The following is a 25,184-nucleotide window of genomic DNA, read 5'->3' as shown; positions in this document are numbered from 1 at the left end:
GTCCACTTAATTGAGATCATATCACGCTAAATTTTGCAATGTTAAGAAAATTGGCCTAGGTTTGCAATGTGAACAATAAATATTTTATTCATACCAACTGCTGTACAATCTGTTGAAAACTAAACATTCAAACTCCAACAAAGGAAAGTAAAATTAATAAACTGCTAAGTTCATGACATATCTCAGCATCGAGCAGCGATGATTTTTGCACGACGTTGATCCACGCAGTTGGAAAATTTTTCAACCAAAGTGGAGCACTTTAATATTTCCTTGGGATTTTCTTGATAGCATTTTAGTACTTCGGTGCTATTCTCAGTGCAGGGAGGTCTCGGCAATTTGGTTGACGGAGCCTTTTTACCTACAAGTCACGTAATCAGGTGAGTAAAATGAAAACGATTGAAACTTCTACAGCAACTTTGGCCGGAGAATAGTTTTGAGAAGTATAATAATAACAGATTCAAAGCACAATTTAATTGTGGAGAATTTTCCAGATGCGTTTCTTCAGCAAGTGATGGGAGCACAAAAAATGAGATCTGTGATCAATGTTGGCTTGTGAATAGCCTTAGATGTTAGTAATCACGTCTTGCAATTCTACCAAGGTTGTTGCAGTGATTTTATACATTTGATTTAAAATTTCAATTAAGAGTGAAGAATGACATCTTTAGGAAAATAACACCTTTTCCAACCCAGCAGTGTGCAAATCTGCTGTTCAATTACCATCTGTAAACTCGTCGACTGCTTTCTTGTACTCAGTTTCCATGATAGTATCAATTTTTTCATGATTTTTTTCCAAGTTTTGAAGACGTCGCTGCCAGTACTGATCCTGGCTCTTGAGTTCTTCCTCTTTCTGCTGTTGGATTTCAAGAGCTGATATAGTATATTCTGGATAATGATAAACTGCCACTCCATTCGACGGAGCTCCCTGACCAGGGAGGATTGGAACCCCACTGGGCAGTGACATCAGATTGGATGGCTGAGCATCCCTTACGTCCTTGGATCCAATTTCATCCTCGGCACCCTGAAGTCGCTGGACAACTGCGTTTGACACTTGAATCACTCCGACTACCTCATCGTTTGAAATGGTTAGCTTTCTGGCACTTTGACCTGATCCCATGACTAGACTACCACAGGAAAATATCCTGCTTAAAACTTGATAAATATAACTTTTAACCTCTATAAATTAGGATTTTGTTTTTCTAACGTAGGTTACTGGAGACCCTGGGGACGGTATTAGAAGAGATTTTTTTCGATGTGGTTCACCGTATTTTCCCTAAACTAACGATAGGATTTCCCCAGTATCTATTATAAGTTTATACTCAGTACTATCCAATTACCGTCTTTCAACGCGGGCAACAATTTATGTGGATGAAGTTATATAAATTCAGAATTTATCTGTCGTCGTCGGAACTCTTTTTCAAGTACTACTTTCTAGGTCCAAGTTTTAATTAATGCAAATTGCCAAGTTCACTGCATACACCGACTAGCCACTAAAAAACGGTATTCTGATTGCGAGTTACGAGATGGTTTCGACAGACGAGACCTCGCGTGCACTTCGTGTGACTTCTTCTTTCAATGCGCTGTGCCACGAACCTGATTTGATGCAACACCCTCTACCGACGTACAAGCTCAGTTGCGTGCGATGCGGGGAATCAGGATAGCTTACAATTAGGTAGAGGGACGCATCAAGATCTGTCGTGTGCAGTGGATGAAATCGAGGATTCAGTGTATTACTCATCCAATTCATGTGCCCTGTCTAATTTTAATGTACATTGTCATTTACTAAATTGTTTTTTCCAATTTGCGGTGAGGTTCACTCGATCGATTTCGCCACTGATTGTGAAAACTTTCATATTGAATCGCTCAATTCAATCTTTTCCACATCTACTAGACTTTTAACTGAATAGAAGTGGTACCCTGGCAACATCTGTGTAATTTTGATGAGCTCCGTAGAAAAGTGCCGAAGCAAAGTAAATACGGTTATTCTGTTTTTTTTACATAGAATTCAAAGTAAATATACCGTAATTAAGAACAATATTTTTATCTCAGCAATCTCTTTCTGGATCAAATGTTGACAATTGTTCATCAAAACTCTGTCGATCAATGCTTATATTACGCAAGACTAGTTGAGCCAATAATTTTGCTTTGCATCTACCAATAATGAATTCATCCACCCAAAAATTGCTTTTATCTACTGTATTGGTCAGCGGATTCACAGGTAGCGGGCAATTGTAGTGAACCTTATTGACAATATAAGAATTCCGTTTCTCTAATTTATCGAATGATCTTTGACAGACTAGACATTCAAATGACCGGACGTAATTTCCAAATTCATTCGGTACATCTTTTTCCCGATTGCTTAGAGCATTCCGAAGACGAGGATTTGTTATTCGTTCATTTAAATTTCTAGATATCTTGTGCGAGATATACTCGCTATAGCGTGACTCATCTGTTGTCAGGAGGAGCAAGAAATTTGCAAGTTCCTTGGGCCCTGCAAAGTCTCTCACGGATATAGCTGAATTTTTATTTGGTAGCCAATCCTGCAAATGAAGTTTAGAAATAAAGTACATAAATACGTTGAAGAATATGTTTACATGTTAGACAGAAAACTGTTCTAAGATTTGAACATTTTACTACCTTGAAAGATTGCGAGCCGTAGTATACCGGTATTGATCCAACCATCAGCGGTCTCCATAATTTTTCAGTGATGTAATCATCACAAACTGCATTTTCAAAGGCTAGCGTAAATTTGTACTGAGCTGTCAAGGAAAGAAATTCACTGTCTCTTAAGGAGCTCACATGGTCTAGTCTCAACCTGAACAAACGAAGAACATTGTCACGTAAGGCAGATGTCCCAACTACCGATTGGTAGTCTGAATGTACTCTTTGAATTGTTTATGGTGGAAATTAGAAAAGTATCATCAAAGTATCAAGATTCTATTTTTCAGACAACTTGCTGCTGGCTTGTATGATATGAAAGTCCACAACTATAATCAACGAGTATTAATCTTGGAGGATAAAGAGCTTGGTGAACGGTGCTTACCTCATCAATGAGTAGGATCTTAAACTTACCTTTCTGGGAGTTTTTTATTATTTAAACATGCTCCATAAGAATCAATGGAAATATACTCCATGAGTTCCTTAACGTATGAATCTCTCATGCTTGCTGTATTACAATCTGATTGAATGTACAGCAATGGTGCGAGTCCTTTCTCCCTTATTAATTTACTTTTTTCCTCTAATGGTACAAAATATTTTGTCCCTATAAAATTTTTAATTAATATTGACATTTGGTAATCTTCAAAACACAATCTTTTACACTTAATTCAAGAGTTGTACCTATCAAGTCTTCTTCACTGTCTAAATCAACCAAAGTCAATGGCACATCACTAAACCGACTAAAAGTTGCTGAGTGATTGAATAAAGCAAGAGCAGTTTCCGATGTTAGCATGGGAATATTTCTAGGTGATTCTTCGTGCAGTAGTCCCCAGTCAATACTACCTCTCCGTGGCAAAGGTAATTCGTCAAATTCAATATTACTACCATAAAATAAAATGCTCTGAAAATGAGCCAAATCAATTAATGATGAAAAATATTGAGCGATTTTTACAAGGTAAAATACGATCCATTTTTTTCAAAGGCTAGTATGGTTTGACTCACGCTGAGGAAATTGTGCGATACAAAGGTTCGATTCTGTGTGAAATAACACTTGACTTGACCACAGTGTTCCAATCGGCCCTGATTACCTGTGAAAGGTGTCCACCACAGTATCACTGGAACCTTGATATCTGAGATTAGAATTATGAACCATTTTAATGGATATGCTACGATAATATTAACAAAAATATGCTAATTTACTTATATAAATCATTACCTTCGAATGGTATTTCATAACCCTCGTAGATGCGCATAAGCCAAAACTGTGGCAGAAATGAAAATATTTTATACTTATTATTTATAAATATTGATCTTGAAAAGATTCTTAACATTTTACTAATGAAAATTCCTTGAGAACTATAATAAAATACATGCATAATTAGTTTACCTGAGAAATAATGAATATACTGCTTGCAGCGAGCGTTACCCAAAGACATTTTCTCAAATAGCATGCCATTTTTCACAAGAGTTACACCGGGTTGTAGTTGCTTGTGCCAACGCTTGTGCGTACGACAATGGTTGAGGATACCTCCAAGTATCTATCTGCTTCAGACAGAGGATGTCCGGCATGGGCAGAACAACCTATAGAATATTAGTATGAACAATAAATGTATGATAAATATAACGTGTGTACAGATAACGAAAAAGACTGCTGATTGGCTCGAAAAAAGTTTGAGCCAGTAGTACAGCACCACAGAAGTACCTACAACTAAAGATTTGTTTAAATTTAAAAAGTTTTAAAAATAGCCGGAAGTTAAACTGTTTTTCCTAAAATAGAAATATGCCCAACAAACTGACGACGGTATTTCTTATTTCGCTGTACTCTGTATCCCTGCTTAGAATCGAATAATTCACAGGACGACATTGGTATCGTTACCAGCATGTTTTAGACTGGTTCTGTTGACACCAGTTGAGTGACGCCGGCGCCCAGCGCTGGATTTTTTGGTAAGACGACGCTGATTAATTAACCGTGTTTGAAGTCTAACGGTCACCCTTGGATCGTACCAAGATCATACCAGTTACCGCTTCGATGCGGTCTTTCGATAATACAAGAATGAACAAACACGTAATTCCCGAATTCTGCAACAAATCTGTTCCTGAGCGCGGCTCTGCTAACCGTTGCAAGTGAGGTTATGTTGTCAACGCTGTTCTTGGGCTATGCTGCTCGAGTTCCTGACATTCGTGTGTTCAGGTTTATCACTGTTTATCATTGAACCTTGAATGAGATATTGTGTACCAAAGTGATTTCAACCAGTGATTCTGCATTGTGCTTCTTGTACAGTCATTTTTCGAAACATGTATGCCCGCCTATAATTGTCAACAGTTATGAAGGCTGTTTCGTCTTACTCGGGCATAGACTTTGATCGAAAAAAAATGCAGTAACAAAAGTTTTGAAGGACGTTGCCGATAGACCTACATCGTCCGCAAAGTATGTCCTTATTTTTCTCCATACCATTGATCAAGGATATAATTTCTGGTAGTGCGGTCAGACGGATGACGGGGGCTTCTGACATGGAGAACAAGGAAGGCAAAGCTTCTGGATCAAGGCCGAGTCCTATCGGAGAGCCAGAAAATTCAGGTTCCATTGAGGTATGTATCACTTACCTAATAAGAAAGCATGTTACGTGCATATATGTAAAATGAAAGGATCCTTTTTTATTAGCGCCCAGCTTGTAATTATTTTCTGGCATTGTCTCATTTCAGGTTGATAATTCGAGTACGGTACTGTTGAAAATTGCAACACTGTATGCCGAACGACTGATGAATGATATTTGTTTGGTAGTCAATGGTGTCGAGTATCCAGCTCATCGTTTGATACTTTGTGCCTCCAGCGATGTGTTTCAGGTAAATGATTGCCCTGTTATATCTGCAAATGTTTGGAACTTGGTCATCTTTATTTTTTTTTTTTTTTTTACAGCGAATCTAACTGCTCGCGCCATGTTAATTGTTTCAGGTAATGCTGATGAGCCCACAATGGACAGAATCGCAAGAGAGCAGAGTCACATTGCAAGAGACACCGCAGTGTGCTACAATATTCAGTGAATTTTTACGCTACTTTTATACGGGTCAAATACGAATTAATTATGGCACAGTTCTGCCCATACTGTCTCTTGCCGATAAGTATAATGTTAGGGATCTAATTTCACTCTGCATAAACTACATGCAAAGCCATATCCTTGCAGCTGCTACTCATGGCACACTTGTTTCTTGGCTACAGTACACTACAAACTGTGGGCATCACGCGGTTGCTCAATCCTGCCAGAATTTCATTAAATGGAACTTTGAATTGGTTTCAAAAACCGCTGATTTTGGAAATTTTGAACCAGATGTTCTTGTCTCTCTGCTTCACCAGAGTAGCTTGGTTATCAGAGACGAAATGACCCTGTACGAATGCTTAGAGTCTTGGCTGAATCACCAAGCCAATCGTTTGAAAACTGAGCTACTTCCGTCAGATCTAGAAATAACCGTGGAACAGATTGTTGTTGCAGTCATGTCCTGCGTCAGATTCCCAATGATGTCACCTAGACAGTTGGCAAAATTGTTGCTTTCACCACTGACAAAAAAGTACAAGGAATTCTTCGTTGAGAGGATGGCTATCGGAATGTCCTTCCATTCTGGTCAACAAGAGAGGGTAGATGAAGTGATTAGAACTGAAGAAGACGGCGGATTACTTTTTGAGCCTAGGCTTTACACGATAGATACGTGCAGTTCGTTGCTCACAATAGAAAACTTTCGTAGCTTACCTTCTTACCATACAAGAACATTGGTATTTTCCAGTCATTCTTATTTAGCTGAATGTGCCGGAGATCGAACCTGTGAATGGGTTGTGGACATTTACCCAAAAGGTGTGTGGTTCAAAAAGTTTTGCCTAATAGTTTGGCAGGGTAATGTTGAAGTGCCGGAATATGTGATGAGGTCAGTAAGACTGTCCCTGACGTGCAGAGAGCCACCACCAAACGGTGAATCTGACATGCGAGTAAAAATAGGGGTTTTGTTCTATGGTCTACAAGACAGTGTGGAACACATAGCCAGAGTGACTGAGGTTATTCATCGATTTAGTAAGGACGACAGAGTTCTTAATTTAGATCATCTGTTGCCGTTTGAAGAACTTAATCCCCAACAAGCAACGGCTGGAAATGTTATTTCCCCATTTCTTGTTGGTCCCAATAAGGATATGCTCAAACTACACATTGTCATATCTCCTGCTAATTGATTCCAGAGAAAATCGAATGAAGTAATCTCGATCGACTGACAATTTTATGTTGTTTCAATTATATTTATTGCGAGTACGTATTATCTTCAGGTTTGCAGTAATTTGTGGCTAATACGAATGATACAGGAGTCACGCGATTCTCTCGGAGTGATGTTTTATTCGTTACATAAAATAACTATTCATGAAAATGATTTGAAAAGATTGGTAAAAGAACTTTTTAAACATAATTGTTATGCTAATAGCCAATAGTGCATGTATATATCTATGTACAAACGAATATTTTGTACTGGGAAGATAATTATTTCCCATAGTCTTTTCCAAGAATAAAATTTAGCAAATCACTCCACAGATATGCAAACATTTATCATGTTTGGCTTCTTCTGTCAGAATTCTTTTCAACCGTAATCGCATACTACTTGAAATTATGGAACGTATCTTTGAAAATACCACTGAATTTTCGTAAAGAAACGATGTGGTGTTTAGTACAATCCGTAGCCTTGCTATACTCATATGTGACACAAACTCTGAATTAAAACTGTAATATACAGTTACGTATATTGTAATAGTCTCGTGATTATTTACCTTGTTAATATTATATTTCACGAATAAAATATTGTTTGGTCGTAAAATAAAAACCCCATTATTAAAAATCTAATTGTTTGATCTATAGTACAAATTTAAAACCTGCTATTCATTGCATATGTAGTGTAAAATCAGTATTACAGTTCTGCAAGGAGTATGCATTCAATTCTTTCTGATTGTTGTTGACCTCAATTCACAATCAGTGAAGAGAACTATATATCAAGTGAAGTGAAAGTTGTTAGGAGACGTGTTACTCTTATACACCCAGACGACGCTAGTGAAGCTAGTATCACAGATTGCAAGCGGAGTTGGCATACATTCTACAATATTTCGTGAGTATTTTATCTGGATAAAAACATTGCTGAACATCTCTGGATAAAAATAATCGAGTGAAATTTTTCTTGATTACCAGAGTAATATCAGTGTTTGACTTTAGCTTCGTAATCAAAATATGAAGTTGTATTCAGTTTCGGATGGGCCACCGTCTCTTGCTTGCAGACAAGCTCTGAAAGCACTGAAGATTGATTACGAATTGGTCAATGTAGATTTTGGACGAGGTGAACACATGACGGCTGATTTTGAAAAAGTATATATATAACATTCTCATATTACCAAATTTTTTCATACTGTTTATTAAGAAACAGGTTTATTTTCTGGTCTGTACAGTTGAATCCTCAAAAGGAAATACCAGTGTTAATAGACGAAGATCTCACAATTGGAGAAAGGTACATACATGCATATTATTACCAATCTTGAAATAACTATCCGGTTCTGTGACAACTGATATAACCAGTGGATATCATTTCGATCACTTCATTTTTAGCAACGCAATTTTGCAATACCTTGCTGACAAATACGATGGTAGCGGAACATTTTATCCAAAAGATCCTGCAGCACGCGCAATCGTGAATCACAGGCTCTGCTTCAACCTATCTACATATTATCGTTATATTTCCGAATACGTAGTAGGTTTTCACAACTTATCTAACATCGCATTCAGGTTTCAATTTGTGAATTCAAGAAATACAGCATTTTTTACTTCAGATGGCACCGATATTCTTTGCGTACGAGCGGACACCTCTTGGATTAAAAAAGATGAATATCGGCTTGAGTACCTTTGACACATACCTGAAACGTTCAAAGACAACTTATGCCGCTGGAAGTGAGTAATTCGACACATATACCTATGTATGCACTCCATGGTGGATGGAGAATCAACATTGAAGAGAATATCCTTTTACAGATACCTTGACAATCGCCGACTTTCCCCTTGTAACAGCGACAATGTGTTTGGAGGCAATCGGATATTCTTTATCTACATGGTCTTTCGTCGAAAGTTGGTACAACAACTATAAAACAAAACATCAAGACTTGTGGGATATTGTCGAATGTGGAATGCAGGAGATCAGCTATTTTGAAAAGCATCCTCCTGATCTGTCACATATGGATCATCCTATACATCCAGTTCGCAGACAAAAATGAGTTTACTCCGGCGACAGCACTTGAGCAATATCATTTTGCCACAATTAATTTTACTTAATGTTTATCTATCTGTTCATTGAATTCGTATCTCACAGTCTTCTGTTCTTTATAACGACAGAAATGTCCACAGAGAACAACTTACTATTCTAAGATACTGGTGAATAAATAAATTGATAAAAACGAAGTATGAGATACGAAATAAAATTTACACAATCCAAGAAAGTCATTTCCATGCACTTCTTATCGATTGATTTTCCAGTTTTACTGTATTATTCAGCTATTGTATATCTTTTCACTGGGCTGACATTGCCTCGGCATATATATAATGGCACAGCATTACGTAACATTATAGAACTATAAGATTTAAGAAACAGACCACTACTACTAGTACATCCTGAAAGAGAAGAAGGGATGTTCAAACAAGTATGCGAATCTAATACTTTGTGTTATAAAGTTTGTGAATGTAGTATCTGCCACATCGTTAATTGAAATCACGTGGTCATTGAAAACTTAAAAACAATCATATTTATTGCCTGACATATTACTGGTAATAATTCTTTACTCTTCACTGGGAATTTTCTAACTAGCCTCATAATTTATTGTAACAATGTAACACTTTTTTCTTTACATTGGCAAGATAATTTCATGAATATCATAAATGTCTAATGAGATCACCTTGCTTGCTCCGTTACTTATGGTAATTGACGTATATTTCGAACAGGTGAGGCTGTTTTCTGTACTCATATCGAGAGTTTTATCAACATAAGAATTCGAAAATCTATTGTACAAATATAATACAAGGGTATGCCAAGAAAGACAAGTGTCTATATACTCATATTCATTAATTTCGAAGGTGATTTGGTTTAACCCCACTATTTTTTCTTCTCCTTAATAAAAACGATTATTTTTCAAACACTGAACTCACTGCGTAACAACTAATTATTGGATACTTAAGTTAAACCCGTGAAACTGAAGTTATGAAATTTCATCAGGTTTCATTTTTATAGGAAAAACGATATTTCATTGAAACCAGTTTAGTGGTTCTCTAATAGATCAAACCATTATGAACCTTGATATTCCGAGTGTGTGATAATTAACAACTGGATCTTGTGAAACCCTGAAAGTCATCTGATAATAAGCATAAACGGTCCTGTAGGTTGGTCACCGAACCCTCCCGGAAGGCGATCGTAAATGTGATTTTATGTATCCAGTTCGGTAGTCGACTACGTCACGTGATGTACCGCCTGGCAATCCGTGCCTGTGTCTCCTGCTCCATCTGAAAACACGTTTCTCCTTTAGTCGAGTAATTTTTTTTTATTTACATATTTACTCATTGCCAGCATGCAAGCCGTCGTACATTTTCAATGAAGATATTCGACTTTTATCAAATCTATACTATGTGCTAGCACACGCAGAATATATTATTCACTAAACATATAAGTATAGTACCAACCAATTGTAAATTACGCTGAGCCGTTCAACGGACATCACGATGCTTCATTCCATAATTATAGCACATTCAGAATGATAGAAGAAACAACTAGTAAAATAGTATTGGCTACAATTTACAGGTTTTAACGTCTAAGATCAGCTTCTTACACTTTGGGTAAAAATGTGTATACGAATACATATGAGCCAGGTATACTAAATCTCTCATGACTCATAGTTGTTGAAATGTAATTCATATGAATCATATATTTTCATTATAAATTATTCGGCAGTTCAAAAACTCGAACAATTAATAGATAGTGGAAATCAAACAGATTTGTTTCAAACAAGTACTGGAAACATACATAAATATACTTTCCTGGCTAGTGAATGGTCTCAGATGGAGCGAATTGTCTAACTACTATTAACAATGTGAATATTTTTCCCCCAAGCCATGTATTTTATCAAACGTAAGGTAGGCCTAAATGTACAGAGGTACAAAGTACTATACTGCTTCACACTCCTTGCTCAACTTGATTTTTAGATCAGAACTTCTGATATTTAATGCAACATTAAGGTATGGTATAGAGAACCAAAAATTCCTGCCACATCAAAATAACACACCTATAAACGTAATAAACAGCTGTGTGCAACGCTACATACATTGAATATGTTTATTAAAAAATCAGCATTCTACGAATAGAACCGTCGCATTGTGGACTTATTATTACCATTCCAGAATTTGTGCAACACAATGTCGGTTTAGGCAATTGGCTCTGTTCATTAAAATGTTGCAAAGTAACAAGAGATCTTGTTGATTATTACATGAAAATCCATCCTCTAATCTTACTCTACACGCTGGAAGAGACGAGCCAAGTACAGTTTCCCTTCGCTGTTTATTAGCCAAGAACTGGATGCGCAATACGCGCAAGCTACTACAGCAGCCGGTAAATTATGAAAGGCGTACCTTGTTGGACTTGAGGGACGATGAGCGAGCGATGATGGTTGTTGGTAGTGGTTGAAATTGAGGTAGGGACTCGGCGCGAAGGTTCAGAGGACGAAGAAGTGTTGATATTATGATGATAGGTCAAGTTAGTACTATTTGCGGATGGGAGTGGAAGAAGGGTTTGTCCATCACCCTGAGTAGAGGACACCCCGTAGTTCCGTCTGAATTGCCGTTGCTGGATCGATTGTCTTCGGCTTCTATTCATCGCGCTTCTGCCACCCCCATGATGCTGCGAACTTGTCGTACTGCATCAACCCCATTGAATGTTTTGTTTCAAATTTACATACCTAATTCACGTATTACTTTATCTCTATGTTATGTCATATCAATACTTTTTATTTTCACTCAGCCGAGCCTCTTTTCCCTTGAAATCTGCAATTCTTTCTGGTCTGACCTTATTTTTCTATCCCCTGTAAAACTAATAGACTAAACTTATAGTTGGACATGTGTTTAATCTAAAATTTGTGATTTGCCTGACGATTGTCAGATACGTATTTAAATGAACCTTGCATTTTTGATGAATAATGCAATTTTCGTTTCATTTGTCAACCATGTATGCACTTTGATAATTCTTCAAAGAGTCTGAGACTTGGTGAGATTTTCCCCATATTCATAATATATTTATTCAGACATTGAGCAATAAAATTGAATATCAATATATAAACATATATGTACCTGTCTTCCTAATAAACATACATATATTTCGCAAAGATTATTGGTTTTTAAGAAAAAAAGCAAGTCAAAATATCTGTGGAGTTATAGATGCGGAAAGTAATGGAGAACACAGAGTTATTGCCTTTATGGCAAAATAGTTTTAATCGTGGCTGCATCTGTAGAACACTGTGATATTTGTATCTCAGGACAGCATAGTTCACAATGGAAATACTTGTTTCATAACCAGTATACAGATGAGATATGCAGATAGAATGAAAAGTAAAGAAGTAAAGAAAACACAAAAGTGACAAGCATGCTTCCAAATGGAATGTATGAAAAAACGCGGACACAGTTTGAAGCAGTGTGCATTTGAGAGTAGCGGAATCAGCATAAACTAGAAACACCATGCACCCACCAATATTAGACTCTTTTTATTGTTTGCACATACAGATAATTCACCAATAAAATGGCAAGCAGTAATAAAAACTGCACTCCATATTTTACACGGAATAAATTTTGTTGTCAACAAGTGATGTGTTGTAAATCATCAGTCTAGCAATAAATTCAGGATAGGAATTATGGACGTATCAATAGATCTAATAATCACATACATATATTCAATTATACACATTACTTACTATTGACTAGTGTCTGAATCTTCAAGCCCTATAATTTTGCGTGTAATTCTCTGGAATTTTAAAATGAATTTACTATTCGCTGACTAAATCCTCCACGACTCTCTATGTTTATCATGATATTACTGATTTAAATATTTTATTGAAATACTCGTTAAAGTATTTGAAAAATAATAGTATCTGCCTGTATAATTTCTACTGCATCCATTTTATAATTTTAGGAAATGCAGGAACTGTGAAAAGATTCAACGGATTTCAAGTTATGGTGGAAAAAAAAATTTAAACACATGTTCACAACAAAAATCCACGAATATTCAGCTACTCAATTATCTCTTTTTTACGCGGCCTATTTTAGAGGTGAATTTTCAGTGTCACTGACAAACAATATAGGTATGTAGGCGATATTTCTTCTTACCTTGCATTGTGACTCATCGCGATTATGTTTCTGTAACAGCATATAATGGATCCTGATTGTTGGGAAGCGAGTGATGAAGTGTCAAAATTGATTCACATATAATAATAAGCAGCAGAGTCAGAGTTATCAAGATTAACTCTAAAACTCAAGAAGATCTGACCAACGCCTGATGGCGACTGATTTAATTAAATTGATTGAGTTTTGAATTTGGAAAATCCCATTAAAATCAGTGAATGTAATTATATGCATTAGTAAATTGTGATCTTATGATGGTTGGATACAGGAATTAAAAGATAGATGCTCGCGTCTATCTTATAAAGGTAATATTACGAATTCGATCAACGAGTGTAGGTATTCAATCCAAAGTGCGATCCTGAGGGGCCAAATTGTGTCGGAACGAATTGTTTCGACCTTAATGCGAATGAATATTAACATTCTACTATGCTAGTCCAATTCTCATAGTAGAATAGGTATGATAGGCTTGGCGATGAGTCATTCGTGTAAGAAAATTCGACCAAGTATATTACACTATGTGATTCTTACACTGTACGGTCATGTTGCACGGCAGTTACGTAACAGTTGGCAATGAATAATCTGTGGAGAAATTCCTCGATTGTGTGTTATATTTTGAGTGAGCCTAAACCTAAGCAGCCCGATCCTGATCCTGCTAAGATGAGACAATCACAATTGGAACAAGCAACGGTCGAGTGTGGACACAAACATCTAATATATATAATATACTATTCTATCGTGAAAATAAATTAACGTGTTTAATACAATTTACTAAGAAATACCCCCTATCTTAAATGCTGAGTTGCTACTTTTTCACCTATTGTTTTGCTTGCAAAAACATACAATGACGAGAAGTTAAGTGACATCTGTAACTCATCTTGCGCTTCTACTACAGCAGTGACATAACTTGACCTAAACAAATGTCTCGTGTATTTGTTGAAATCGCATAAAGAAATTAAAGACTTAATGTTACTCTGATGTACATCAACGACGAACGTAGGTACACTTGTGGGATTATTGACACTTGAGAATAATATGTTATCTATTTATAGTGAAGATCAAAGGCACAAACTGTGAATATAGTGAATTTTTCAAGCAGAACCTACTGTAGTATAACTATGCTCTTTCTATTTGGTGCACAGTATGATATGAATGAAAAAAATTTAAATTATATTTACAAGAGTAGGTTAAAGGGACACGAATCCTAAAGAACTGAAAACTATAATGGAAATCAAGTAGAACTAAAGTGCATTCTACAATCCTGAGGAGTAAAAAAGAATTCAAAGTACATACCGTAGTAATCGCGTGATGTAATCCGGCCAATTGTCGGGGAACATCACAAGAAAGAATCCAACTGCTATCAATATTATCCCTGCCAACTTCATGCCAACAAAGTGAGCGCCATAAAGGACTACATCGAGAGCTGTAACAAATGCCACAATTCTATATGCTCGGTGCTCACATGGGTGCATACCGACAGACCTACAAGAATCGTTAAAGTCGCATCATCATCCTACCTGCAGACACAGGTACAGCGGTGATTAATCCCAAAGTTATGAAAAGATCGTAAGTCAAGGCAATGCTGAAGTTCCCCAACATGTTGGCAACTGTGTAAGCGGAGTACAAAAATTATTCCATGTAGAGTTCCTACACAACATGAAATATTAACTAAAGCCAATAACGGGCTAGTGAGTTCCAGGTGATTTCAGAGCCACAAGCACGAAATATGAGTTAGCGCACATCGGCACTTTGCTTTCTTGACGTGCATTCACTATTATGAATTATTGAAATAAAGTAATATCGTGTAACAAACCCAAATGAAGAATACTGGCTGAAAGTAAAGCTGGCCAAGGGAGGCGATTCCATTGTACACTTTCGACGCCCGAGAAATACAAAGCGAGACAAATTGGCCACAGTAAAGCAGCATTGCACAGCCCAACCAATGAAAAGAAAAGGGAAACCTGACCGAATGTGGTTTCGCCTATTACCTTTTTAAATAATACCTGCAACCAGATTCGAATTATTTTCACATCGTGTTATATTGTTGGGAAAAATTTTTGAACAATAATTGAACACAAATTTGGCATAATGCAATCCCACACTAGAAGTATCGTAACTTACTTTGTAAACTGCAGAACCAGCAGCAGCGGAAACGGCAAGTACAACACCACCAAGAGTTGGACTACCTGAGATACCATCCATATATGCAAGTAATGCAATTCCTGTGTCACACAAAATGACTGCTACTATCTGTAATTCAAAGCACTCAATTGATGTTATGCTAAAATCAGTTACGAATCAGTTTATTTGTCTTACCCGAACGCCAACAAACTGTTCATGAAGAATAACCCAGGAGAGAAGGTAAACACAGCAAACATTAGTTGCAAAAAGAGCCATAACATCTGTTGCTAGTAATATCCTTAGCGAATGAATGTACATGTAATTTGTCACTACCCATAAACCACAAAAAAGACTGCATCGAGTCAAGAAGCGTCCACCTGTGAACCCTTTGTCACGAAAACCTCGAAGACTTTCTGCGACAATCTCCGAAGGATTTGAGCATTTTGTCCTTGCTACTCGGCACAGAAAGTATACCGGGAAGTACAGGACTGCCCAGTTCGTGCAGAACCATGTCGTGAAAAATGGTGCATTGTAGGAAAGAGTTAGCTGTAAGTAATATACACACTTAATCAAATCACATTTGCAAGGCAACTTATTTCATTGAAATCTCATTACTCAATTTTCATGTGTGCTATGTACCCCTTCCGAGATACATACTTACATGCTGATGATGAAGTCCAGAGATATTGGAAGGTATTGATGCTTCTTGAACAACTGTCTCTGGTTTTTTGAAGTATAAATATTTCATACAATGGGTTGCCCCAACCCAGCTAGCCGTTATGCAAATCGTTACACACACTCCAAAGTAAATCTACAAATTGAAATGTGATGACTGTTACGGACTCCTAATATGTATAGATTATACATATAATCAAATAGTGACAGAACAAAGTTTGCTCGGCATACTAACTGCAGATTTCGTACTAAGAAAATGTTCACCTTCTTTGCCGATTCGGCACAACAAGAAGCATAACACGTTGATAAAGAATTTGAAGAACTTCCTGGAGCATATGACTGTTGACTTTGCCCTCCTCCACCTGGATCATTTGTAGATCTACAAGCAATCGAAATTTCGCTGCATCCTCCGCTCGCGCTACAGGCTTGTTGTTCGCATCCTGAAAATTGATATCCAACATTATATATGTGTGTGTGAAATGTATATATTTAATTCTGGCGCAAGCTTAATATGTAAGTCCATATTTGAGAGTGATTCCTTAGAGGTTGGTAGTTATTACCTGAAGATGTTTCCAGTATAACTTGCACGGGACTAGCATAAGGGCCATTGTTCTGTTGTTCCTCATTCAAGACGATGCTTGGAGTACGCGATCTTCGGGGATGAAATATTGTTGGGACTTCGCTGACTCCACCACTACCCATCGTTCACGGCTTCCTTAACTCATTACCCATAGAGTACTGTACACACACGAAAGAACAAAATCATATGGCACTGCTAATGTACTTACAATCGTCACAGTGTAATTATTCATTGATCCAATCACTCTATTCCAATAAGACTGTCGAAACGCAAAATCCCAAAGAAGAGTGATGGTTGCCTAATGCTAGGCGTTCTTGTCTTGCAATTAACTAGGAGTGGTACTTAGTTTATTTAATTAGCAGCACATATTTGATACGTCATTATCTCTAGAGAAAATCATATTCAATCATTTTACTTTTTTAACACAAAAAAAGTTTACCGTTTTTCGTAGGCAGACGGGTTTTTTAATTGAAACGGCGAATGGCAACGTAGATTTCTCGAAAACGTGGATATTTATTTTCTGTCGCATCGAACTTAGTTTACATAAATTGTTGTCAATATGAAATCTTGTGTTATACTCTGCTAGAAAACATTAAGAACTTATAGGGTAGGCAAAGCAGCGAGTATAGTCAGAACTTGTATACATACGTATAAAATGTAGCGTATTTTCGGCTGACTGTAGCGAAATATGCCTTTTCGAACAGGTATGCAGTATCACACGACGTAGTAGTCATGCGTTGTGATATGTAAAAAAATATCACGCCGGATTATGTCGCATTGGGGAAACAGTAGTTAATTACTATATTTACTTCAAATAACGTGTTCGGAAACGAAAAATAACAAAGTCAAGTAGAGACTCCACGAATGGGATAAATAGCCGACGGCAGCAACACCCTCACCCTCTCGCAGTGCCATTGATTGCAATTTGTAAGGCAAGGTCCGCCAACCGTTCTTCACTTTCACCCTTACTGTGCGTCGGCGCAAAATATTTTTATTCGATTCGTTGCTGGCCTATTTTCCCCCTTTTTCTTGTGTACCGATAATACGTGTAAGCATCACATGAGCTGCAACGTACCGTCGGCCACACGAGAGAAGTGTTGAACCAATCAAGAGAAAATATGATCTGCTCGTAAGGCTACAAGACAGATACCGTCGAAACATCCCTTTAGTAAATTAAATTACATAGAACATTTTGCGCAGCGAATACTGCTGTATTATGCGTACAACGTATTTATTAGCATGCGGTATTCATAGCATACAATAACATAACGCACGTACATAAACGTATATTATGTACTTACATGATAAGGTAAGATTCCAGGATTTGCGATAAGCGTATGTCTTGATATTTTTTATTATTTCAATACGTAAATAATAAAACACGTAAGTTGTAGTAAATTTTTACAGAAAGAAAATGATAAAGTTTACGGGTAAATATGTAGTTTACACTCCTTTCAAACAGAATGTTCTCATAATAAAGTATTAATTATACAAATGAGGTTTAGAAATTACAAGCTATCATTTAACAATAATTCATAGATTTCACACATTCTTATCGTCTGGGTAGATGATCTAAAAATGTTACAGACAAAACATTACAACTGACGGTGTCTCGAAACCGAGTGATAATGAACCTGAAATACAGTACAGTTAGTAATTCTCGTCAAACGATTAGCGTGAAGCTGTAGTTCAAGAAAAAAAAGATGCCAAAGTTAAATAAAATTTTTTAAACAGACAAGCATTGTGCAAGCATCCAAAAATCTGTATCAAAGTTTTACCACTTTGTAGCTCTATTACAGATCACCATCTTGAAAATTAACGACGTCGACGTATGTTTGAAACGCTATTATGCAAATTATCAAGTGTAATCCCCACTATACATTTTCTTATTTTCAGAACATGTCGGGGAAAAAAAAAAAGATCAAGTAGTAATCTGCCGAAGCTACCTTGTACATATAGGAACATTCCATTTCTTCAGTTTACACGCTACTTATTGAGATAAATAAAAATTATTTTATCATATGCCTACATGCTAATTCATTTTATATATATTTACAATAGTCTATATGCACTGGGGTGCATATATTTTCTGACCATGGTCTTTGTTATGATACAGCCTACATATAGTAATAGATGCATTCAGGATTTTTATTAAAAACAATTATAAAATTAACCGCCTAAAATGTAACTCAAATGTATTTCTACATAGTTACACAAACGGTACTAAAAAGCAGGCAGCGGAGGTACTTGCCAACCGCTAGATCTCTAATTTCCCATGAAATTTTTGTATAGTGAGAAAATTTTTCGTTTTCTTAGCTGCCAATATTCTTGTTTAAAAGTACTTAAACTCTCGTTAGGACATATCACAAAATTCGGAAACCCAATGTCCATACTTTAATCGTTAATTAAATGTATATCAAGACTCCTGACCCGGCCCAAATCCACTTCAGGAGTTTTGGTACTTCCGAGTAGGACTAGTGGTAATTTCCACATTCGCGCCTCATGGATACCAACTCATTGAGTGCGAGAGTAATGTTAATCGAGCAGATAATTGCAGAATACTTTAATTTCCCTGTGTGTCTCTCATTGCCTGTTGCCCATGATAACTGGACGCACCTTGTAAGCATTGGCAGTCTCTATATGCCTGCGGTAAACACTTGACTATTAGGATCAGGAGTTGATGCAATATTGAGAATGTATGCTTTTTAGTACAGTCAAAGTACTACGTTTGTTTACATTTAGGTACTTAATTATTTATGAGATTGAAGTTTGTAACGTTATCACAAGAAAATACGAACAAGCAATTCATCTACTTTAACTATTGAATGTTTCAGGGATGAGAATAAGGTAGGCAAATTACTCATCAAATTACAAATTGTATGCCAATTTTTTTTTCTTCCATCCTTCGTACCTTCAATGGTTGCAGTTGCGAAATTTGTCTTCTATATATTTGTTGCACTGCAGTTAGGAACTACAATCTCATGATTATTCGTTATATTTAACTAGTTACTTACAATTTTATACTGTAAGGTAAAATATACCTGTATCCGCAAGTGCCAATGGTTATTAAACAGTTCATATATTAACATGATTACAATAATAATGAATGTACAATGATGAATTACTAGACAGGTATTGTATGTTTTTTGACCAGTGCTGACAAAGTACTGGTAATTGACAAGACTATCTGTGGTTTCTAATAGAATAGATATAACTGAGAGGCTATTTTCTTGACAAATAAATCTGTCTCTACATGCTTGCACAGTAATAGATGCTGACTGCATTTCCTGAATAATTGAGAAATGATTGAATGTAAATGTAGGAATCCAGCTCAATTCGACCACCCTCTAGCCATCAACACCTTCGATTTATTTGTTCTTTTGGAAATTTTCTTTTACCACGTGATTAGTACCTCCCTCGTTTTGATTCACAATCTTTCGGGAGCCCGTTCCGGAGGTGTAAGCTGCGCAAAGTTTTTTTAATTCTTGAAATCCAAGAGTTATCAATCGACGATATCTGGAGATGCAAAAGTTGTGTCAACAAAAAGAAGGTCTTTGTTGGGTTAGCACTGAAACCGAAAGTTTGGGAACAAAATTTCAAGATTTTTACATCACGTTTTAGTTGGCGAGAATTGATTTAAAATGGATTGAGTATGAATTCAATGATGATCTTATTTTTGATTGATATCACTTTTCAATGGCAAGATATCATTGGAAAAAAACATCAAAGGGATGAAGTCTGCGGGGTGGCTGGATTGAGCTGGGTCCCCACAAGCACAAATGAATAGCTTATAAGTTTGAGCGCAACAATTTTGCAAGACTAATCGAGAACGTGCTAATATTCTTTGAGTAGCTTCACTTTTCTATAGTTAGTACATACTATATAAGGTAATTATTGATACCGGGACTTATTCAAAATATCAAATCATACACACGCACACGCACATAAAGCAGAACACACAGACTCGCCCACCCACTCACACACATGAAACGCACGCATACCGTGCTACACTGTTGAAAAACCAGTCATATTTGAATAAACTTTTGAACGTAAAAATTTTCAAGTAGTGCCAAAGACACTCACTTAAAATATGCTCTAAACAGAGAAACAAGTGCCTCGAAATTATTCAAAAACTCCAGCTCAAAACCACTGTACAAGCTTGAAAATCATGAATTCGAAATATTTATGAATTGGTTCACGTTTTTGCACCATCTAATTTCAAGTCCGGCGAACAATGATCATCAACCATGACATTTTCTTTTTCTAATCTTAAACGCCAAGAAGCAAACAATTTCACTTCAATCTACAAATTACTCCATACTAAAATTATATATTGTAGTGAGTACCAAAGAATTATAATAGAAGAAGATAAGAGACAAGACTTTAAAAACAGTTTTAATAGTTATTTGTATATTTTGGAAGATTCAGTTTATTCGAATAAAAGAAAGGTACTTGCATCTTTCTATGTACTCCGCTCAATGTTGCAATATTCGATTTATTAGGATTAATTGCTGCCAATGCGAGCTGAATATTTTTTGTACCACTGTTTCATTTCCGTAAATTTATTAAGATATGTGTTGCAACAGTTAACAAGGTCCGCTTTAATGTTTCACATTTCACTAACAACGATGAAGTGAATAGGTGGTATTCTACAGGTAATAATTGAGAACCGAAATGAATCCATACAGAATTATAGGGGAGAGAATGAATCATTCTACTTGAAGAGTAGCAAACTTATTACTGTTCAAATTAACAAGATTTATCCCAAACATACGTTTGCCCGTGCTTTTTCCATAAACCCATGGTACGATTCATTGAAGGGCATTTGGGCCAGCAGACTCGTTTTGAGTAGTCAACTTTTAACGTGTACACAACTACTTATTTGTTTCCATATCTATTCGACTGTCATCGGTTTTAAATAATTTGTCATACATTCAATTTGCACAAGCACCACAAATTAAATGAATCTTGGACAGTATGTGGCCATTGGGAAACAAATACGACATTTTAATCACAGTTTGGAACTGGCTGATGTCGAGTAGGGATATTGTTCCAACTCTATCGAGTCGTGCTATATTAACGATTGCAAAGTCGTGTCTCAAATGTTTATAGCTGCCAAATATTAAATAAAAATTGACCTCATGATTACGATTGCTTCATATTGGCACGTAAAGCAATATATGGAACAGGAAGTGGTGTTGTGCTGTGCAGCTACAGCTAATATACATACAAATTAACTACATACTAGATTCCTTGGTGGTAAGAGACTCATTATTGTGGTCCATGCGTATCAAAGTAGATGAGTTAAGATGTAACATTCTGCCTAATGTAACAACTCTCTCCATAACACACGATGCCGACAATCGAGCTTCAGCATCATGATCCCAACACTCTTCCATTGTGTCACAGAGTGATAAAAGACCCTAGGGATTGCCAACCAAAACGAAAAGTAATAATGAGTAAATAATGAAAGCTGATGGGGAAATTTGATGTAGTCGGGATATTTACCGGGTGCTTTCGCCAAGTTTCTAATATGAGAGGGCGTTCCTTCTTAACAACAACGCTCTCCTGCATGTCTTCTAATGTTGGGTGAAGGCCAACTTCCTCCTCAAAAGGAAGTCTGTATTCTCCAATGGGACCCTGTTGTAAACAAGATGATAACTTAATATTTTTTTGATAATTGCCAGAATTATAAGTGGGAAAACGAATTAATGGAGAAGTAATTCCAAAGAATGCTTACATCTTGGACAGTACATCTTGATGCTAATTCCCACAGCACCAATCCGCAAGCATACATGTCGATCCGCAAAAACGAATCACGGGTAAAGTTAATTGCACCTTCCAGTACCTCAGGAGCCATATAACGTCTGGTACCAACCTATGGTGTATACACATTGATACAGGTATGTATGTTTGTTTTGTGAATAAAATTTGGCTGTGTTGAAGAGTCTAGTTTTGAACACAAGGTTGAAGCTTATAATGTTAACGGGAGACGAGAAGGCATGAAAATTTTTATGTGACAACGTATTGTCAATGCAGTAAGCCCTCGACCATGGGTGAAAGATCGCATATACTTGTTTTGCAACTTACTCTTACAGACAAATTTAGAAATTTCCGAATAATAATATTCAAGAAATGTTTCGTAGTGTTAAGCAAACGCACTTGAACCTTGTTTCTAAGTTGTATAAGTAAATAGCATAAAATTCATACTATCTCTACCTGTCCGTGCGTATCACCGCATGGCTTCCCAGGATGAAAGATTAAAGCTAACCCAAAGTCAGCTATACAGGCACTCATGTCAGCTTTAAGGAGAACATTTTTCGATTTAAAATCACGATGCGCGACTGCTGGCTTGTATCCATCAGCTTTATTTGCTGGTATTTCCTCGTGCAGATGCATTAGGCCCCTAAGTAAAGTGAATATTCATAACCAGACTTTGATGGTATCAAATTGAAGATACGGCTCAAATTGTTATCAGAGTTTAAATAATTTATCATCTATTCTCCTACCTTGCCATAGACTCCGCAATTTTGCACATTTCAGGCCATGTGACAACATTAGCCTTAAGGAAGTCACATAGCGATCCTTTCTCATGATACGCAGTTATTAACCAAAACTCAGCTTGAAGGTTGTCCCCTCGCTTTTCAACTCCTATATAGCGTAATATGTCTTCATGATCCATATGCGCCAGTTTAAATATTTCTTGCTCTGACTGCCAAGATTGCTTATCTTGGATGGGAAAAACTTTGACAGCAACAACATCGTTTTTCAGCTGTGCTTTCCACACAGCCCCAAAACGACCGCGAGCTTTGATTTCTAAAAGTTGAATTGGCCGGAGACCCAAATTTGGGGAAGGTTGCGGTAATGGAAGAGGCTCTAATGTCGGTACCTAAGCATTGGATTATCAATAAGAGTATAGCAAAACCCATTATTTTGATAAATTTGCAGTCCAAACAGGTATAAAAAATTTACCTCGTTGAAGTAGGCTAGCTTACGTTGTCGATAAAACCAGTGTAAGCTGAGCAGGATGAAAGCAAGTAATAACATCGGAATGGAGACCGACACAACAATAGTAATGTAATGCTGTTGATCGTTCGGAACTGGTTTACGTTCTATGAAAAATAGTTTAATGTAATAACAAATTATACAGACGTGTAAAAATATTAAAATATTCTATTTAAAATTTTTTTCTACCATAGTATTGTCTAAACCCCTTTTGCCCAACGCTCCTCAAAGGCCAAACAGTATTTTACATCATGTGTTTCATAAATTTAAAAAAATTCACTCACCTCCTTCTGGGTGATTATCATCGGTCTGTGGAGGTGATTGCGTAGGATCCCATGTATAATTTTGATTACACATGTTTCCATCGCAGCAGCAAAAAAACAATTTTATCCGCTCTTTTCGTTCGTTTCTTTTTTCAATACATTCCAATTTGTCATAGCAATCCGGGTTATCTAAGAAGCATCCCTGTTAAGTAACACGAATACGTGATATTAGATCAGGTGTTTTTACGTTCAATCAGGTAAACTCCAGACATAGAGATGTAAAACATATAAGAACCTTCATTCTAATATTAGTCTGCCCAGTGGTACTATTTCTTTCCCAAAGCACATAGCAGTGATGACGTGTGTTAGATTCTTGGGGAATACATTCTTCTTGTTTAAAACAGTTTTTTTGCTGGTCGACACACATAGACTCATTGTAAAACTCGCAGTACGTTACTCCTTTAATATCATGGGCAAATGATGTGCCTGTAAACATAACTAAATTGGATCAAATCTTTTTTCATTCAAGACAAGTCTTGCAGAATTTTATGAAAAGTGATCTTGTAAATATTCGCCCGACGTTTAAAGACAGAGGAAAAAATATAGACCATCAGATGTAGGTGCCAACTAGTGGAGTTAAATTGCTGCGGAAGCAGTATAGAAAAAAACCATTTGTCGCCAGCTAGGTATGTATGTGTAGGTGGAATAGTGTTTTCATGATACAACTCATTGATCAGAGAGTCAAACAGAAATTGTATTCTGACATTCGAAAAAATGAATTTTCCAATCGATGGAGGGATATCGGCGTTGAATCAACAAATTTGGGGAAACACGATACATCCAAATGTGTAATCGACGAAGTTTGTGAACAGGTAACTCGCGACTGTTACGAAAGAATTTCGATATGTGTACATATAATATTTGGAATGTACCTAGTAACCCCAGGAGGCACGGTAGTATCATCAAATACGAAGGCATTGTAACAGGATCACAGAAGCATAACAGTAATTTTGCGGCTATTAGCTGTTAAGAAATTTGTAGTAATTCACTCGGCGACACATTTCTCTCACTCAACAAGCCGCGCACAACACAGCCTCATGTCATTCACTTATCCACCGAGAGCATACAAATTCTACTGGCACAGAACTTCGTGGATTCTTGAACTCGATGTCTTATTCACAATCAGTTACAGTGTGTAATTATACGTATACGATCGTTAATGCGCATCTGTAGTGTTGTGACAAAGTTGCTGAGAAATTAATAACGATGGAATATCCTTGTAGTTATTATAAAAATAAACGCCAAATACACGTGAGTGACAATAGACGACCAGCACTACATGACGCCGTAAATTCCAATTTCCAAGGTTAGAAAGTCTGCACCACCGGACTTCGAATGATATATCCACGGATATATTAGTGGTTTTTACTTCGTGGTTTTGACTGCAAAGACTCGAGT

At 36.7% G+C, this 25,184-nt stretch overlaps 6 protein-coding genes across 16 annotated transcripts; 2 read left to right on the top strand and 4 right to left on the bottom strand.

The window, feature by feature from the left end:
• Nucleotides 1–60: 60 nt before the first annotated feature.
• On the bottom strand, nucleotides 61–1,544 carry LOC107220672 (MICOS complex subunit MIC19). 2 transcript variants are annotated; one of them, XM_015659359.2, is made up of 3 exons: nucleotides 1,335–1,544; nucleotides 718–1,121; nucleotides 61–358 (listed from the first exon to the last, which is right to left on the bottom strand). In XM_015659359.2, the coding sequence occupies exons 2-3, from the start codon at nucleotides 1,112–1,114 to the stop codon at nucleotides 183–185; spliced, it is 573 nt and encodes a 190-aa protein (XP_015514845.1). In that variant the 5' UTR covers nucleotides 1,115–1,121; nucleotides 1,335–1,544; the 3' UTR covers nucleotides 61–182. The 2 variants fall into 2 exon arrangements, with proteins under 2 accessions (XP_015514845.1, XP_046588853.1); XM_046732897.1 differs by having other exon boundaries at nucleotides 718–1,116.
• Nucleotides 1,545–1,804: 260 nt separating this feature from the next.
• Nucleotides 1,805–4,191, bottom strand: LOC107220662 (alpha-(1,3)-fucosyltransferase 10). Its single transcript, XM_015659342.2, has 7 exons — nucleotides 4,043–4,191; nucleotides 3,872–3,917; nucleotides 3,658–3,785; nucleotides 3,337–3,556; nucleotides 3,070–3,259; nucleotides 2,635–2,812; nucleotides 1,805–2,537 (listed from the first exon to the last, which is right to left on the bottom strand). The coding sequence occupies exons 1-7, from the start codon at nucleotides 4,109–4,111 to the stop codon at nucleotides 2,043–2,045; spliced, it is 1,326 nt and encodes a 441-aa protein (XP_015514828.2). The 5' UTR covers nucleotides 4,112–4,191; the 3' UTR covers nucleotides 1,805–2,042.
• Nucleotides 4,192–4,463: 272 nt separating this feature from the next.
• Nucleotides 4,464–7,022, top strand: LOC107220642 (BTB/POZ domain-containing protein 17). 2 transcript variants are annotated; one of them, XM_015659322.2, is made up of 4 exons: nucleotides 4,464–4,599; nucleotides 5,136–5,244; nucleotides 5,359–5,499; nucleotides 5,609–7,022. In XM_015659322.2, the coding sequence occupies exons 2-4, from the start codon at nucleotides 5,149–5,151 to the stop codon at nucleotides 6,866–6,868; spliced, it is 1,497 nt and encodes a 498-aa protein (XP_015514808.1). In that variant the 5' UTR covers nucleotides 4,464–4,599; nucleotides 5,136–5,148; the 3' UTR covers nucleotides 6,869–7,022. The 2 variants fall into 2 exon arrangements, with proteins under 2 accessions (XP_015514808.1, XP_015514802.1); XM_015659316.2 differs by lacking the exon at nucleotides 4,464–4,599 and having other exon boundaries at nucleotides 5,006–5,244.
• A 1,472-nt stretch (nucleotides 7,023–8,494) lies between these two features.
• LOC107220815 (glutathione S-transferase 1-1) lies at nucleotides 8,495–9,115 on the top strand. The gene is made up of 2 exons (XM_015659572.2): nucleotides 8,495–8,612; nucleotides 8,694–9,115. Exons 1-2 carry the CDS (start codon nucleotides 8,495–8,497, stop codon nucleotides 8,930–8,932), a joined length of 357 nt encoding a protein of 118 aa, XP_015515058.2. The 3' UTR covers nucleotides 8,933–9,115.
• A 450-nt stretch (nucleotides 9,116–9,565) lies between these two features.
• On the bottom strand, nucleotides 9,566–17,636 carry LOC107220781 (putative thiamine transporter SLC35F3). 6 transcript variants are annotated; one of them, XM_015659530.2, is made up of 12 exons: nucleotides 17,107–17,636; nucleotides 16,898–17,037; nucleotides 16,439–16,616; nucleotides 16,143–16,318; nucleotides 15,865–16,014; nucleotides 15,399–15,749; nucleotides 15,204–15,332; nucleotides 14,896–15,085; nucleotides 14,600–14,689; nucleotides 14,376–14,505; nucleotides 13,071–13,100; nucleotides 9,566–10,208 (listed from the first exon to the last, which is right to left on the bottom strand). In XM_015659530.2, exons 3-12 carry the CDS (start codon nucleotides 16,578–16,580, stop codon nucleotides 10,094–10,096), a joined length of 1,503 nt encoding a protein of 500 aa, XP_015515016.1. In that variant the 5' UTR covers nucleotides 16,581–16,616; nucleotides 16,898–17,037; nucleotides 17,107–17,636; the 3' UTR covers nucleotides 9,566–10,093. The 6 variants fall into 6 exon arrangements, with proteins under 6 accessions (XP_015515016.1, XP_046588720.1, XP_015515025.1 ...); XM_046732764.1 differs by lacking the exon at nucleotides 13,071–13,100 and adding an exon at nucleotides 11,328–11,611; XM_046732784.1 differs by lacking the exon at nucleotides 9,566–10,208 and adding an exon at nucleotides 11,736–11,776.
• Nucleotides 17,637–17,781: 145 nt separating this feature from the next.
• LOC107220553 (activin receptor type-2A) lies at nucleotides 17,782–25,160 on the bottom strand. 4 transcript variants are annotated; one of them, XM_046732804.1, is made up of 9 exons: nucleotides 24,659–25,160; nucleotides 24,022–24,224; nucleotides 23,748–23,928; nucleotides 23,431–23,570; nucleotides 22,968–23,347; nucleotides 22,669–22,864; nucleotides 22,199–22,336; nucleotides 21,967–22,098; nucleotides 17,782–21,881 (listed from the first exon to the last, which is right to left on the bottom strand). In XM_046732804.1, the coding sequence occupies exons 1-9, from the start codon at nucleotides 24,702–24,704 to the stop codon at nucleotides 21,696–21,698; spliced, it is 1,602 nt and encodes a 533-aa protein (XP_046588760.1). In that variant the 5' UTR covers nucleotides 24,705–25,160; the 3' UTR covers nucleotides 17,782–21,695. The 4 variants fall into 4 exon arrangements, with proteins under 4 accessions (XP_046588760.1, XP_046588769.1, XP_046588763.1 ...); XM_046732813.1 differs by having other exon boundaries at nucleotides 24,022–24,212; nucleotides 24,659–25,154; XM_046732807.1 differs by having other exon boundaries at nucleotides 22,678–22,864; nucleotides 24,659–25,153.
• Nucleotides 25,161–25,184: the final 24 nt, after the last annotated feature.

The sequence above is a fragment of the Neodiprion lecontei genome, chromosome 1, assembly GCF_021901455.1.
Source record: "Neodiprion lecontei isolate iyNeoLeco1 chromosome 1, iyNeoLeco1.1, whole genome shotgun sequence".
NCBI lineage: Eukaryota > Metazoa > Arthropoda > Insecta > Hymenoptera > Diprionidae > Neodiprion > Neodiprion lecontei.
This window is presented reverse-complemented; position numbering and strand designations above follow the sequence as displayed.